Genomic DNA, 17,744 nt, shown 5'->3' on the forward strand with positions numbered 1-17,744 from the left:
CGATGCGTGCCGACATATCTGCCTTGCAGACAGGTTGGCTGCGCATACCCTTATTTCATGAAACTGCGTGGGCCTCTTTTCTCAAGAAAGACTTCCGGCTGTCATGCACCGCGCTTACTCACCGAAGTTTTCGGAATGTATACGTACGGGCTATTTTCACCTCAGGCGTCGTGAGCGGCGCCGCTTCAACCGCACGACGTATGGAAGGGTAGAAAGAGGGGGGGGGGGGGGGGGGCGATACAAGCATTTCCTGGCACTCGCCCTGCATGGCGACATCCCCGCACTCTCGCCCCGCCTCCCTTCCGCAGACACAAAGCTTCATAAGCGTGCTATAACGAGGGACGTTTGGCCTCCCCTCTAAAGTCTGTCCACAGGAGCACGGCACTGCTCTGGAGATCGGGTTAATCTTGTGCGCCGGTCGAGGTTCCAGCGCTTGACTTCAAGCATACATGAAAATAACAGCGGAGCCCTATAGAAATAATTACCTCTTCACAAATCTCTCTACTCGCGAGTGCGTTTGAGTCTCTAGAAGTTTCTTTGTTGATATGTTCATGTAGCACCTCTTTTTTGATAAAAAATTGATTATGTGTCTCATATGTTCAGTACAAAAAAAAAAGCTACTTGCACCAGACGATGACAGTGCACATCGCTTCTACTTAATTGTTGCTAATTCCCCCGTTTATTAATTAGGAAACCTCGGCGCAGAATGCGTGAGGAATTTTGTGCGGAAGAATTTTGTTCGATGAGGCAGCCGCGTATTTTAAGGGCAATGCTTTTCGACCACACCAGTTGCGAAGTCAAAAACCCGGCACCCTGCTTGGTCCCACACTCGGAAGTTTGCGAACTCTCATGGCCACTTAGGGCGCAAGGATGAACAGTTCATTGGTGCTCAACACATGGATACGGTGGAGTACGAAGTTGCAGGACGCAGCCAATAGCTAACGGTTTGTCTCCTAGATGGCGCCATCTCCTCCCAACCTCCGGAAGCTGGCTCTCTAGCCCATAATTTAATTACAAATTTCATAATTGATATAACTAATTTCTTTCAGGTGCGCATGCGCGCAAAAAGACTTCTTTAGTTCTACGCCACTGATAAGTGTCTTTACTAATCGTTACGAAGCACGACTGAGAGTGAGAAGCAAGCTGGAATTGTAGGCGGACGAGCTTTCACCTCCCCCCCCCCCCCCCTCTCTCCAGTGAGAAGGTGCCAATCATCTATAGGCAAAACCAAGCAGTATAGAGCCTACCTCTAGAAACAAAGATATTCGAACAGTTGCGGGAAAAATGCCGACAGCAATCTGTATACAGATCAAGTGTAGTCATTGTTTCCAGCGTTACGATACATGCAAACGAGTTCGTCCACTGATCGAAGATTCTTGAACATGTATTATGGCATTTCTAACGCAACGGCTGAATGGGCCATTATGGGCATCAAGCTATTCGTTGCGCAAAAAAAAAGAAAAAAGAAATAGCAACCGCAGTGTTACTTCAAAACAAATTGATACCTAAGGTCACAAATGAAATGAATGTCGGTGCCTTCGAGTATAGTTCCATACACGGCATGAGCAAGCAGACACGCAGTTCACTGGTGCACCAGGGCCATATGCAGCTGAGAATAATTTGAGTCGTGATATCTTTATGAGTGGGGCGGCCTCATGAAAGGAAATCGTTGGCTGGGCGTACACGCACCGAGTCACGCTCGTGATGTCGATGGGCACCCGAAAGTTTCCTCTCGCCTCGCGTATACCTTGTCTACGCAGCTATAGCGCCAACTTCCTTCCACGCCTTCGGACTGGGCTTGGTTTAGTGTGAGGCTCGCTTCTGGTTGTGATTAAGATAGCGCGTAATTATAAATTAATAATAATAATAATTGGTTTTGGGGGAAAGGAAATGGCGCAGTATCTGTCTCGTATATCGTTGGACACCTGAAGCGCGCCGTAAGGGAAGGGACAAGGGAGGGAGTGAAAGAAGAAGGGAAGAAGGAGGTGCCGTAGTGGAGGGCTCCGGAATCATTTCGACCACCTGGGGATCTTTAACGTGCACTGACATCGCACAGCACACGGGCGCCTTAGCGTTTTTCCTCCATCAAAACGCAGCCGCCGCGGTCGGGTTCGAACCCGGGAACTCCGGATCAGTAGTCGAGCGCGCTAAGCACTGAGCCACCGCGGCGGGTATAATTATAAATTGCAAATGCTTATTTCAGAGCAAAATCTGTGTAGGGTATATAGCTGTACAGAGCAAAAACTGTATAAAGCTGTGTTGTCCGTTTCCCCCTTTCCTCTGCTCTCTTCTTAGGCCCGTTTCACATGCATGCGATTTTCGCCTGCGACACTGCGAATTCTGTCGGTATGCGACTGGGGAGGGCCGTCGGTCTAGTCGCAGACGGCTTGCGATAGAGTTCCGTCCGGTTGGAATTCAGTCGCAGCGTCGGTGTGTTCGCTCTGCGATTGACCATTGGGGAGCGCCGAGACGGCGTGCAACGTGCGGTCACGTGGGTACTGTTACCGCGGTGGAAACAAAAGTGTTTATTCTAATCAAAACATACGGAATAATGCCTTGCATCTAAAAATACGCTGGTCATAAAATCATCAACACATTCTGTGTGATGTTTCTGTCGCGTTTAATAATGGGTTGTCTATGCAAACATCAAGGAACCTTGCCTATTCCTCTGACCGAATTCGTTGTGTCGGTGTCGCATGTGAAAGAAGTGACCGAAAATCGCACTGCGGCCTCATCGACTACACCGGATATTTTCGGTCCAGTCGCAGCATGTGAAACGGGCCTTAGGCCTTGAGCCTTGCGCTGTTTCACGTATATCATTCTGTATATGGGATTTTTCCCTAATTAACAGACGATCCCTGACATGCAGTGCCATTTTCATTATGATCATGACATCATCCACATGTAGCGTTGATATCTTGTCTCTGTGCCTGTTGTCATCTGCGTTGCACATTTATGTTTGTTGTTGGAAGTGTGCCACCTCTTGTGTGATCCATGTGAAGCTGCGAGTAGAAACACTGATGGGGCGGGCAACAGGGAAGGGGGCAGGGATATTGCAACGCATCTATCTCTTCGATTTCTTCGACCCGGGAAAAGGCAAAGTGCCTGAGCTATTTATTGTTATCTGCAGCACTGTCCGGCTTGTAACAACATTATGCGGTCGGATGCATAGGTTGCACGTGGGTGTTGGGACCACCGGTTCTTTCACCTGAGAGATGTCGGTACATGGCCTCTATGTCAGACTTTGAAGTGACATCAGTACAGTGCCCTTGCAAACCTCACCGCTCATTTTTGACTTATACCTGGCGGTGAATGCGATTGGTTTGTTTCCAGCTTGAAAGATGCACTTCATCGTGCTTAATATGCAACAGTGTCTACGCTCAACATGCAATGTTGAAATAGTTCAGTGCCTCTGTTTTCTGTCGCAGGCTCACCAATGTGACGAGCTCAGCAGGGTCGTTATTACGTGACAGGTTCAGAGTCCCATCATCACCCACACCAATTTTGTGTCGAGCACTGTTCGAAGAGTCTTCTGCACTTTCCTTCAACTGTTCCTCTGCAACGTGAGTGTCGTCCATTCCTTCTTCGGGTGCTCTTGTTTAGCACTAAAATCGATGCAGTACAACACAAGCGTTTCAAATAAGTGCGCTCCTGACGCGAGAAGACTCCCTTATGAATGGTCCTGCGGTTGCACGTGACGCCACTGGCGCCATGATGGAGCCCAAGGCGTAGCTCCTACAGTGCAGGAAGGAGCAGGCGACAATAAGCGGATTAGAAAACGCACAGGTTTCCACCGTTCTTTCTGGTCGCAAACATGGCGACCGCTATGACATCGGTGCAACCCAAGTACAGCCTTTGCCAAAAGTAACTAGGCTGCATAGTTTATCACTCGAATAGTAGAGCCCTTACGGCTTCCCTAAATATCAAAACGTCCTCAAAAGGTGAGGACAAGGGTTCTCCTTACCATACAGAAATTTAGAGACTGAGGGCTGGCATAATAGCTTCAATATACGACTGAGAAGCAAACTGTTTAGTCTGGTTACTTTTGGCAAAGACTATACATGTATTGAGGCGTCGTTTGCCATCATAACGGCGTAACGCCTTCGTTTGTGCTCATATCCGACCTCTCAGACTGTTTTGTCAATGTTAGAACGCCTGTGGCTTTGTGCTCACATTCAGTACTCATAAAGCGACTGGAAAATTGCTTCCCACTATGTCGTCGTCAGTGCCTCGAATCTACCGCATTGTATGACACTGTGTGACTGTATGTGGAAAATCTGTCCGACGTCTGCGAATTACATGTACTGTTCAACGGATACCATTTATAAAATGGAAGCCACGTGACTGATTTTCCATTATCTGCGTGAAAGGTCTGTTGTGTATATGCTATAGTTCGATTCGGAAACACGGTCGTCAATTTGACAACAGAAACTTCTCATCACTTCACGCCGGAATTTCGAAGTTACGACGAATTACGTGGGCGGCGTGTACTGCGGGGAAAGTCCGTACAATATAGTTCCACAATAACAAACACTAATAATGTGTAAGTCTCGGTTTCGGTTGCTCGACAGATCCCTTTCCGCGATTTAAATGCTCGTCATGAGATTTTTCACCCTATCTTATCCTCAGCAAACTACAAACAAGCGCCTTTATTGGCCAAAGCTCAAAAGAAGACTGCAGCATGCGCTTAATAGCTCTGTCAGCCTGTGGGACGTGTACTTCGACAATGCATCTGTCACTACTATGAGCGAGTGCCACACCGCATTAGTGCATGTGATCCTCAAGCTGTCACACGGGCGCTTTTACTGTGATATTCAAGAACAGAGTTATAGCATAGAGCGATCCGCTATAGTGATCCGCTTCCGCGAGGTGCCGCTGCGCGTGCGCAGAACACCCTAAGGGCGCGAGGTGGCGCCACGTGCCCGTCAGCTGCGTGCGCGCCTGCAGGGTCGGAACCAATCAACGCGTGAGCACTGGCGACGCGCGGAAGCGGATCGCGGTAGCATGTCGCCCTGTGCTATGACTCTCTAATGAAATATATACAGCAACGCTCGTTGCTCAATGCATTTGTCTCGAATATGCACCTCACGTACCTTGCCAACGTGAGTAGCTTCCATGCTGGTGCTACCACGGTGGAAGCAGCAGCGCAACCTGTTTCCGACAGTCCAGAAAGGAAGCGTTTCGACAACGCCCTCTGCTGACGGCAAAGGTCTATTGCATGCTGCTTGTCTCAGTGTTGGGCGTGCTTCATGCTTGCCTCGGCGTATAATTTCAGTATATTTATATAAAGTTATTATAAGGCAGCACAGGCTGAATAGGAAACCCAATATATTTCTTAGCAAGTGCTCACAGCCACAAACAAAATATATTAAGACGCACAGAGTAAAAAACTGAGCTGAAACTTTTGCAGTGCTGTATTGAAACCGCCACGAACACGAGGATCAGTGGAATAACAATAATGTAATAAAAGGCGACAGCGAATTCCTGATGGGATGATAAGTAACGGGATAATGAATTTTCAAAGTAGTGAACTTGTCCCGCTTGTAAAATATCCTGTGGCAAGGTATTCTATTCAGCTGTTCTGGGAACAAAAGGAGTACTTTGTCGAGTAAGTCGGGTCGTCAAGAGTGTAAACTGATCTTTGTGAGAACGCGAGACGAACGCTGTTTCAAACGTGGTAGTAAACTTGTCAAAAATTCTTCTTACGCGACAGCGTAAGGGCCACGTGTTGCAGAAAAGCCGGTGTCGGCGTTCCCGTCGGCATGACGGAAAAATCCGGATTGGCAGAAAAGGTCTCTGTTACAAGAGACTCTCATAGATGGCGCCAGCCGCACCGGTGGCGCACAGGAGTCACATACGCTCGGCTGCTGACCCGAAAGACGCGGGTTCGATCCCGGCCGCGGCGGTCGCATTTCGATGGAGGCGAAATGCTAGAGGCCCGTGTGCTGCGCGATGCCAGCGCACGTTAAAGAACCCCAGGTGTCCAAAATTATTCCTGGGCCCTTCACTACGGCACTTCTTTCACTTCTTCCTTTACCCCTTCCCTTACGGTACGGTTCGGGTGTCCACCGAGATATGTGAGGAAGTTGCTGAGCCATTTCCTTTCTGCAAAAACCAATTTCCTACCGCTACGCCACGCAAGCTCGTTCAACAGCTTGGTTAAAGCGGAGCTTTTATGTATGTCGCGTAGTCTTTCACATAATGACTGTGAAATAGGAAACAGTGTCAGTGTCTGTGTGGGCAAGAGGAACCGCTGTCGCGTCATACCCTTAAAGGCGAAACTTAAGGAGGCTCTAATAAAGTTGCGTGTGCCTGGGATATTAAAGGGCGCCGCTTCACGAATATCACTTAGCAAGAATTTTTTTTTAATGCGCTTTATAGAAGCTGAGTTATCTGCAGTCAAAATTTGAATATCAGCGTTTTCGCACCTTTGCCTCTTCTCTAGACACGCTTTGCACGCTTAAAGGTTGGCGCTCCTCCGCCGGCCCCACCACCGGGGGCGGAGCTTCCTGACTCGCAGGAGCAACGCGGCTTACTGGCCGCGGCCATGGTAGCTGCCTGACGTCAGAAAAAATGTAACCAATAGCCATCTCTGAACTGGTATACGCAGGAACGTACGAGTGAGTCGGTGTGCTCTCTCTGTATCCCTAACTTTTTTAATGCTAAAGCACTATTAGCCCCCCACCACGCAAAATCTCACTGTTTGCGTGAAATCCCCGAGAGAGTCTCGGAAGGAAAGACGCATAGCTGGCTCCCTGGGTCACCAGAATCGCCCTTTGAGCTACGTGGCGGTAGTGACAGATGTGCGCTGCATGCATTGGCGTTGACAATGTCGTGGTAGAAACGCGGCACAGGAGCAAGTGGCCGCCGGAGTACTAGTAATAGTAGTGGTTTATTAAAGTGATAACAACAAGAAAGGATAAGATTTTTGCTAGCTCCGGCATCTGCCATCGATACTGAAGCACCTGAAACGAAAGAGGCGAGGGGACAGGGGGAGAGGTAATATACAGAAACTATTTACACAATAAGAAATGTGTACAGGTTGCGCGCGTGATTAGTTCATGATGAAGCAACCGCCGGAGTTCATTGGCGTTGACAGCGTTGTAGACTCCGTTGATTTTGAGGAAAGGAAAGGCGCACAACTTGCTCCCTAGGTCAGTGGACACCTCAATCGCGCTTTCACGTACGTGGCGGTGGGGTACGCCTGCAAAAATCGTGCTTTCGCGCAATACTTAGTGCTTAGGATTGTTAAACCGCCAACCATTTTTTTAATCGAGAAATATCTTTAGAATCAGTTTGAAATAATAGAACAGAAATTTTTTAACACTGTTGAAAATTATAAAAGCGTATTTTTTTAACGTCTTTCGCCGACATAGATTCCGAACGACCACTTTTGCTTTGCCATGCAGAAGTGCTCTGCGGAAGTAACAGCCAAACTACACTGGCTGAAAGTGACACTACTTTTGCCCGCCTCACTGGTGTTTCAACTCTTACACGGACAGAAGATTTCTTGGTAAGCGCATTACGTCTGCCACACAAACTGGATTTCGACCCTCCTTTATCTCTTCCCTTACGGCGCGGTTCTGGTGTCCGCCGATATGTGAGACAGATACTGCGCCATTTCCTTTCTCCAAAAAACCAATTTTAAATGACGACACTGCAGAGCAATACAGTGGTTATAAAGAATAAAGTAAACAATAACAATCAGAAATAAATATTTTATAATTTGGCTGTTTCAGGACACTCATATTTTGATTTCCTTAATCTATAAGTAGTCGTCACTCTTTTTTGCGCAAGCGATGCAGATGCAAAAGTGCGCTAGTATAACTAAACGTGGGGAGACCGGCATTACGGATTAGTAGCTTATCTAAGGATTAAATAATAGTAGTTCCAGTATACATAGTATGCACCGACATCATAGTGGCCAGCCTTACCAGAAAGTGTAGTAATAGCCCATGGGCGTTTTGCTAATCCTTTTATCGCCAACCGGTACCCGTGTACGCTGTGGAAGCTAGCCTCTGCGCCCAAAGACGGCACCCGTGATTTCACATTCAAACCATCTATAGATCCCTGCTGGACACCAACGGCTCACTTAAAACTTTGTGATACATAGTTGTGAAATAATTATCTGAAGCCATAATTTGCCTGTGTCGTTCTTCCTTACATCGTCCTGCGCTTGCGCTGTTCCTTTTTGTCATATTACAACAACTAGCCCACAAAAGCGCCCTCGTAATCAGTGTGGTTGCATATGAATAAACTTCGTTAGAATTGAAGCAATGACTGCTGTCAGAGCGATCTGTTCCGGTATACACATGTTGATAAATTATACCCACTAAGTTGTGTAAATTTGTTAAATGCCTTCTTAAACTTATTAATTGTATACTCCTACTGTTCAAGAAAATCTCATATTATAAATCAATGTTATATTGTACATCATTATATGCTATATGATATCTTATAGGATAATATATAAATCTTATACGGCGGTAAAGTTTACATACGCCTTACCGATTTCTTTAAAAAATAATAGGTCAAGCAAGTAAAGTGTACTCTTTTGGACTAATAAAGCTATCAAAAACAACAGAATATGTGAGAACACTACGTGTTCTCCACTCCATTTACGTGTTCTCCACTCCATTTTGTGTGCGCTGCAGTGGGCTTAGGAGCAACACGATACGGCACTATGACATGAAAGGTATAAATCCTCAATCACCCTTTTGTTGAATAGTAATTGAAACAAGTGATTTTAGGACGCGTTTGCAGAAAAGTCATCCGAGACGGTTATTATTAACTGAAGATATAAATGTCTGACTATGCATAATCTGTATGCTTATATTTGTAAGCAAACTTCTATGGAAATTTATTACCCCCGCAAGTATTCTTGTATTTACATTCAAGTGAAAAGACATGTAAAAATATTTTTGATCGCATAAGCATTGCTTTTGCTTTGTTATTGTATTTGTGTACGTGTGTCCTGTTCGCTGTCGCTGCAGGATGAACAAAAAACATGTCCAACATTCTCGGACAAATATTCTGAACAGTGAAAATGGTCCATTCTTCTGATGTGTCGATAGAAACACGTTAAGAGAAAGATTTTTAACGCGTTCGATCGCATCCAGCAGTTAAGATTGCCTAGAGAACCAATGGGGAACGCTTGTGACGATAGCACAAACGTTATTAGAAAAAAATTACAAGGCTGCCGTCGGGTGGTCTGCGAATATATTGATTTTTTATACTGAAATACTACCTTATACAAAAAACTGCGTTCCTAAATTGTTTCCCGCTCAAAAATGCTTTTGTCCATAATTGTTGGGTGCACGGGTTTCTCTTCCTTGTGAATTTTTAAGAACAGACTTCAAGCAACGTGTTCAAAAGAGATCTCACATTTATTCCCTCCAGCTCACGAAACATTGCTGTCCTGATTAGTAAGACACAAATCCGCGATTTCCACAAGATGTTGCGTAAACAAAATCGCGACCACGTGCTGAAGCCACGAGCACATGCACAAGTCGTGGACGCACTTCTAACCGTCTACGCTATGACGGTGCACAGCGTACAGTGGAAGGAAGCGGGGCTGACTTACCCAAGGCATTGGGGTTTAGGGATAGTGAAGGGAAAGTGGATTTTTTAAGAGGTTAGAAGTAACCAAGCGAAGGTTATCTGATTGGTGGCTAAAAGCAAGACAGGAGTAAAATTTCACAAGACATGACTAGGTGGCTTGAGCCACCGCCCGATGTAAAGGGTTCAGCCGTATCCATCCATCCATCCATCCGGCAAGTCAGAGGAGACATGAGCGAAATCTTTCGCTATATACACTGTTGACGCCAGAATAGCGGCCACTGCGGCATGGCTTCAATGCAAGCGTGAGCAAAGTGAAAAACCTGCGCATGAATTGCAGTTTAGTAACTGAGTTACAATTTGTGCATAAACAGAGTTACAATTTGTGCATAAACATAAGTGGAACGATGTAACCGTATCTCATTTCTTAACGTGCGGCAAGTAGCGTGGTCACGTAATGGAGATGATAATAAAGCTTCCGCGAGGAGTTCAGCCTGCAGCAGTTGGAAATTTGAAGCGCAGTTTTCTAAATGGTAGCATAAACTGCACGAGTTACAGGGACATAAACATTACATAATACAAAGCTCTATAGCCAACGTGGTCAGCCATTTTCTAAATTTATTTTTCTATATTTGAATTTCTGTGGGTTGGTTGCGCGGATAAGCCCCGGGGACCATCCGTTAAAAAGCGTAGTCATAATCACCATCAGCGGCGCAGCGAACATGCATGTTATAGCATCCCGAACTCATCTTCAAGCGGACAAAAAACAAAGAATTATAAACCAGAGAACGCGCAAAAACTGAAACGCAACAGTGTATCAACCGTGTTCGCTTCACAGGGACTTCTCAGTGCACCTGCTGCATATATCTTCATGCCGGCAACCTCCCTTTCGTAATCCTGCCAAGAACAGAGGACAGGTAGCTAAGCACTGTTCTCATAGCAGCTGGAGAGCAAGCGAAGCATGGGCCAACGGATGGTGCGCGAATGTTTTCCAGTAAGGGCAAGGAAAAACATCATCCGCTTCGCGAAACGCGGCTATCTGCATAATCCATTTATCGGAGGAGGCAGCTGCCAGACACCTTACGATCCTAAATCCTGCGTGGAAAGATATATAGCACGCACGTGGCACCCTTGCTGACCCAGTGTGTCCGTATGCGACTTTCTGCGTCCAAGTGAAATGTTTGAACTTTGGTCATATGTTCTTGTTTTGGTTGCTTCGGATATTTCAATGCTCTACCGGCCGGCTACTCTCCTGCATCTGGCGCCGAACTTAACATACTTTTCTGCTGGTTGCGAGACGAGATACACAGTACAAAGAATGGGTAGTCTAAAACGTATGCGACTGCACAGCCTTACTGCGCACTATTACTTCTGTTATGGATCGGACGTAGCTTCCAGAAGATTCTGACACCATCACTGTACAAGAACATGGCCCCAGTATAACAAGTTGCATGGCAAGACGCGGTGTCTAAAAGACACGTGGCGGCAAAATAGCTCTACTTTACGTGTGCATACTGTGTGTCAGAATAAGGATAGTTGCTATTTTTTTCTGCATTTATTAATCTACTTCACTGTCCCTAGCGTTCTGCATTTTTTCTACAGTTGGTTTACATTTGTTTCAATCTTGTGAGCCTACTTCCACGCTTATGATGACGTCACAAAGGACAGTGGGGCTTCAACGAATACATGGAAAGCTAACGGTGTCACAGGGATAACTTAATCGGAGCCAAATTCCGTGATCTGTTCGCACTCTACGGTTACCAGCTACATCGGCATCCGGAAGTAAGGAAGCAAGGAGACAGCGGAGTAGTCACTGCGCCGGCGCACCCACCTTGAAAGGGGTAGCCGGTGAAGAGTGGCCGCATGGTGCCGAGAGCCATGCTGGGCGCCGGGTGGGGCGCCTGCATCCAGCAGCGGCCCGCGCCCGACGGCCAGTCTGCTCCGCCCAGAGCCGGGAACGAGTTGCCCTCCAGGGCAGCGCCGTCACTGCTGCCGCACAGCACCGGCTGTCCTCCGCGCACTGGCGCCGAACCGCCGTCGCCCGCCGCGGGCACCAGGCCGAAACCGGGGAGGGGCACCGTTGTTGCGTCTCGCGCACAACCCGACGAAAACGAGCCCAGGACCGACGACGTTGCACGACTCGCACGATCAACGCTGACGAAGGCTCCTTCTTTGCAGAGTCCTTGATAGACTCACCGCCAGCGCGGTCCCTTATCCTTCGGTCGGTACAACACCAGTGGCTTCGTGCTGATTGTAGCAGCAGCAGCAGGCGTAGTAGGCCGCTCTTCGCGAAGACTGGGCGGCACCAGTCGGCGGCAATCTCGGACGACCTATCAGGGGCCGAAAGTAGAAAACACGTTTCTGTCCCACCTGTCGACGGCTTCGCCGTCCGAGAAGAGGACAGACAGCTGATAAGAGGAAGGTTCTCTGCAGATCACTCCGCTGCGGCTTTTTTCTTTCTGCTGCTGTACTCCGACTGCGCGAGACGGCACCCTGGCGGTGGCGAGCCGGACGCGATACACCTCGCATCTATCACACACGCGCACACACACGCGCACGGCACGGCAGCAGGAGCGCGAGCGCAAGGACGAGAGCTCCCGGCTCACCGTCGTCTGAGGAGCCACTCCCGCACCACACTCGCTGCGCAGCGCTTCGAGCGGCGGAGGGGCCGGCCCTAATGCGAGGGCGGTGCGTAAGGCGGTCCTCACTCTGTTTCTCCCCCATCCAGACCACCGCCCGTTTCCACCGCAGTAAGTTAAACACCTGGACACTCCACCCTTCCCCTTTTGACTGAGGGCGAGCAACTGCGAAGGGAGCCTTCGTGAAGCGCTCGTGATCGCTGGTGTGTGGTACTGGCTTGACGCTGGGGCGCAGCGGCCGCCATTTTGCTGCCGCTGGCGGGCTCGCGCGCTGATACGAGAATGCGTTGGCGCGCCGATGCCGGCCTTTTCCACGCGGTTCGTTCCGTGCTGATGCGAGGCGGTCCGCGCGCGTTGTCGCACCTTTCCCAATGCTGCGTTACCGAGGGGAGAGATTGAATGCCCACCCGGGACGAGTTGCGATGATGCGACAGGAGAGGGGTCGCTGTTACGTCGTCCGATTCGGGCGTTTCCTATGCGACATGGTCGAGCTGGTCACTGCGGTCATTGTTACCAGTTTACTATGTTGGTGAGAATTGCGAAGCTGTGAAATTTAGAAATTAACGTCCTGTAAGAATGGGGCTCTCAGCGGTGGAGTAAGAAAAATATGGACTGAGATGGAGGAAGGTATCCAAGGGGACCCTCGCACCAACGATAGAATTAACTTCCTCGCAACCACACCGCCGCAACCTACACACACACACACACACACACACACACACACACACACACACACACACACACACACACACACACACACACACACACACACACACACACACACACACACACACACACACACACACACACACACACACACACACACACACACACCTGCCTGTTAAGATGAGATAAAATAAACGAGCTGCTACGAAAACAAGAACAAAAGGTTAGCACTAGGTTAACTGAAGTCCTGTATTTAGTCGGGTTTCGTAATTCGGCTTTTCATGTTGAGGCGCCACAAGTAATATAGTCGGGTACAGCTCAAGAATGAAGCAGCAGATGCCCCTCAAAGACGCCCTCCGGTGAATGGCACATCCCAATTTTCATGACGCCGTGGTTAATCCGATTCAGCCATGGTTATTCCCCATTCGTCTTCCTCCTCCTGCAATTTCACACTAGCAGGCAGGAGGGGATCGGTTGATGGGGAGAGGGTGTAGAATCCGTCGACGCCATTGGTTGGAGCGTCTCTAAGGGGAATTTTCCGCTTCGTTCTTAAATCCTAACTATTTCCGGCAGCCTGTCTCGCCTGTCTGCTAACAGTACAATGTCGTCCGCATATATCAGTCCGGCCAGCAATATTTACCCTGTGGCCTTCCTGCATATAACTCACCTCAACTCCTGCCTTGCTCTCTTCCAACCTCTTTCCCCACCACTACACCGACGCTTTCCACACCGGCTGCAAGGTGTAGGTTCGCCACCTGCTGTATTCTTGTGCAGGGCCAAGGGCTTCAAGGACACGAATTTTACAGGATGTGGGACTAACAGCGACAGGGAAGGAAGATTTTTCCAAGTGGCTGATTTCATTTCATTTATTCAATACTGCCAGCCTTGGTAGGCCTAGGCAGGAGGGGCAATACAACGAGATACAAGGCAAGGTAACATTTAGCACACAAATTAAAAGATAAACAAACTAAAGACAACGCATGCATGATTCGAACAAAAAATAGGTTAATTGAACACAATTTTTTTGCCAGAACTGGACATACTGCATTCAAAAGTCTTTATAAAAAATCGGCAATGCTCAGTGCTTAATAGTCCACTAAAATGAAGCTTGTTCTTCAGTTATTGTTCGGGGAAAACAAGAATATTTGTACAAGTTTGTTCTGGTACAATAAGGTGTTAAGTACGGGGCGTGACGATGTCTCGTTAATCGCGTCGCTAGTGGTTTTAAGTAAGGGTCCGGGCTCATTGATAACTTGTTATTTTTCAAAAAAAAAGAGAAAATTTAGTCGCAAAAGCTTTCTTCGAGTTTCCAGTGTCTGTATGCCATTAACATTCAATAAAGTTGTAAAGGAATCGGTAGTGCGGAATTTAGAAAAAAATAAAATGAACTGATTTCCGCTGAATCATTTCTAACGCATGGATATTAGTTCTAGTGAAAGGGTCCCACGCTTTACAGACATATTCTAATTTCGGTATAATGATTGATATCCAAGCTAAAAGCTTAGTTGCGCAAGGGGCTCGTTTTAATTTATATCTAAGAAAACACAGTTTACAGAAAGGGGATGCACAAATGTTAGAAATGTGGGCACTCCAACTTAATGTATTACTTATTGTTACACAAAGGTACTTCTATTCTACTGCGCTACTTCTGATAGGCACCGTAATGATAGGCGGCACTGACAAGATAGACTGTGTATTTTGTTAGTTATTCTCATGAAAACTGTTTTTTCAGCATTTAGTTTCACATAAGACACAATAAGAGCTGGAGCCTTCTCCGGTTCCGGCATGAAAACACCTTATGTGATATCCTTTCATATACAGCGAAACGGAATTATGCCCTTATGGCAAGTGTATGAATAAAAAAAAAAAACTGGTTAGCAACACGCGAATGGTAGAAACCGACCGGAACTACCCGAACTAATGGCTTTATTCGCCTGTGTTTCCACCGGAACTTCAGCCAAGGAGAAGGATGAGGAAGAAGAGGAAAGGTAGGGAGGTCAGCCGGAAGAATAACCGGTTTGTTACCCTGCCTGGGGGGAAAGGAGTGAGGGGATAAAAAGATGAGGGAGAAAAGAGAGTAGCACGAAACTGATGTCTTTGGAATGTCGAAGTGTCAAAGTACCAGTTCCGCCAAATGAGAAGGGTTTATTCACAAACTCTCCCCCCCACCCCGGCTTCTTTTTCAAAATTTCAGGAATAACCCCCCCCCCCTCTTTTTTTGCTATGGAGTGAACGTAGGAGGCATGGGGGGGGGGAAGGAATGAGGGTGCCTCATCTGCAGGTTGTTGGAATTCAGGTAGCAGCATCCCACTTAGAAAGCTTTATACAAAGACTATTTACATAATGTACAAGTACGGGCAACTGAGAGTGCTTCTCAGTAAAGAGAGCTTCTTAGCAGTCGGGAGTCTCTCCCGGCAAAGGGTACCTCTCAAGAAGGGGGCTCTCTTCTGGTACCAAACCAGTGGCTCGTTAAATACTCTTCGTATTCCCCAGATCCCTAGCTGGGGAATACAGTTCGAAGAATGATGTCCAATCACACGATGGCACTTATGGTACCACCCACGGCAGGGCGGTCCTGATGTTCTCTCGCAGCTCGGTCGATGGAAAGGGAGCAGGACCCGGTCACGTTGTCGTCCACACGGCCTCCAGGTGGGCGCGCACGTGGGTCCGGACTGCGCCCATGTGGAACAGGAAGGCGCCTGCGTGACACAGGAATGCGGGCTGTCTCCCAGCAGGGGTTGAAATATCTTGTAGCGATGACCGGAACGCGGAACCTCTATCGAAGGCGCGGCACTCGGGCAATTGTTCAACCCCAGCGTGACGGAAGTGGACAATACTCCCTTCGTCGACAGGAAGGCATGTTCGAACACGTGGGGACGCTATTATCGTCGCTGCATCCTTCTCGTTGGTTTTGTGGAATTCCGGATAGGGGAGTCCACGTCTTTATGCATTTTGGCTGGTCGGCATGCCAGGCATAACAAGATGTGTCGACAGACGAGTTACCATTTTAAAGGAGCCGAACGAAGAGGGGAAAATAATGTCAAACCACTGGGGGCAACATCCGGCGTTTTATCTTCCAGTCGAGTGCGTGTTGGCGCCTGTATAACAAAAGCTGCAATGTTGTGAGCAATGCCAGTGTCCTATGGGCACCATGCAGGAAACCAGGGGGCAGCACTCTCGGCGAACAGGCAGCGCCGCCGGTGGCCGCCGGAGCAGATGCGTTGGGAGAGTCGCGGCCGCCTGGGTCGGGCGCGAACCCAGTTTATGGCGGCCGTCGGCAAGTTTTCGGGATTGTTGCAGCGAAGTGGTGGCGATTTGGCCTAGTTGGAGTGACACAGCGATCAATAAACAATGCGGGAACATGAATACACCACACAGAGAGACATGGATGAGCCCTGGCTTTATGCCGGGCGTGTGTTTCCAAGCAGCAAAGCACGAGAAACAGCAGACGACACAAGGAGAAGGGTGCCCAAGGGCAAGAAGCAACACACAGCAACGGATTGAAAGGAGGGGATAACAAATACGGTGAAGAAAGAAGTAGAAAAATACAGAACAAGATTTGTGGCACCCCCCACATGTGGTAGAACGCGACACAAAGAACACACAGCAAGCACCAGACTGTAAACTCCGCCGTTTATTGTAAATAGTAATAAGTCGTTGGACCGAAAGAAAATCGACTGCATTGTTTATTTGATTCCTCAAGGGTTTAATCTTGAGACATTACATGAGGAAGTGGGCAACATGAGGCAAATAAATACAACAAAAACACATGATGCACTGCTATCGATGAGTCGTTTGAATGATAGTGAGCTAGGGAACCGCAGCTCTGCAGGAGGGCGCTGCAGGCGCCAGTGGAAAGCGCCCCCTCCGACCGACTTGCACGTGTTGGCCTGCCTTCAAATCAGTTTGCGAAGCCTCGTGCTTTTTGTAAAAACCTCGTGTTTGAAAACTGACGGGCTTCAGAGGATTAGGAAGCACGATCGATGAAAATGTGCATGCACGACGAAGTTTTTCTTTCGAGTCCTCAGATGTGGGTTCAAAGAAACTGTGGACAGCGAAGCTTTCTTTATCACTGCGCAAACTTGAAATAAGAGCTGCTAGTGGGTCATGTCCACTCCGTGGAACAGATTGTTGGCAAAAACGCCTTTGGCGTAACGGTGAAATGTGTGTCGCAAGTAAATAACAAGATCATTACAATAAAGAAAAAAAGCAAATGAGGAGATCATTTACGACGTAGAATTCGAGGTAAATGCCGCTTTTTTTTTCTGTCACGACCATTTTCGCAAAATACTTAATTTTGTTGGATGTCTGAGCAGTTCGGTGCCCGTAACTTTGTTGGCCAAATAGTTAGGATTTCGTTACGTTATTGGCTGTATAATAATGAAAATAATCTTTACTTGAACATAAAATAAACTGAGATATGCGAGGCCGAAAAGAAAAATGAAAACGCCACGAAATGCGCCTACCAGATGTTCGCTTATGGCTGGCAAAAAAAAAAGCCTCTAGTTTGATTAATCACTACCATTGAGAGATAAGCGGTTCGCATATTTGTTTAATGCAGATTACACTGAATGCGCATCCCTAAAAAATTTATTTGCAGAGCCATCGATCATATGCAAATACTCATTCATATGCAAGCTAACATTTTGACTACTTTGTTTTCAGAAATATTTTAGATGCAGTAAAGTAACTTCGGAAAATCTGCCGGGTGTCACACGTCAGAACACAGAGGCATTCACTGACCTTGCCTCAGACGCGTCTGTATAAAACTGGTTGAAAATAATATTACACGTGCAACATACCAAATATGTTTAACGAGAGAAAGAGCTTACTTGACCCCGCGCACAGCTGTTATACAGGCGTGCCGCCTCTCGATCTCAA

General features: G+C 47.6%; 1 protein-coding gene across 1 annotated transcript in view; it reads right to left on the minus strand.

Moving 5' to 3' along the window:
• Nucleotides 1-12,157, minus strand: part of LOC144119694 (segmentation protein paired-like) — an 82,949-nt gene extending 70,792 nt beyond the window's left edge. The window contains exon 1 of the mRNA XM_077652257.1: nucleotides 11,390-12,157. Coding sequence (XP_077508383.1) covers nucleotides 11,390-11,465 — 76 coding nt within the window. The 5' untranslated portion in view covers nucleotides 11,466-12,157. The remainder of the gene's footprint in view (nucleotides 1-11,389) is intronic.
• Between the last annotated feature and the right edge of the window lie 5,587 nt (nucleotides 12,158-17,744).

Source organism: Amblyomma americanum, chromosome 2 (assembly GCF_052857255.1).
Source record: "Amblyomma americanum isolate KBUSLIRL-KWMA chromosome 2, ASM5285725v1, whole genome shotgun sequence".
Lineage (NCBI taxonomy): Eukaryota > Metazoa > Arthropoda > Arachnida > Ixodida > Ixodidae > Amblyomma > Amblyomma americanum.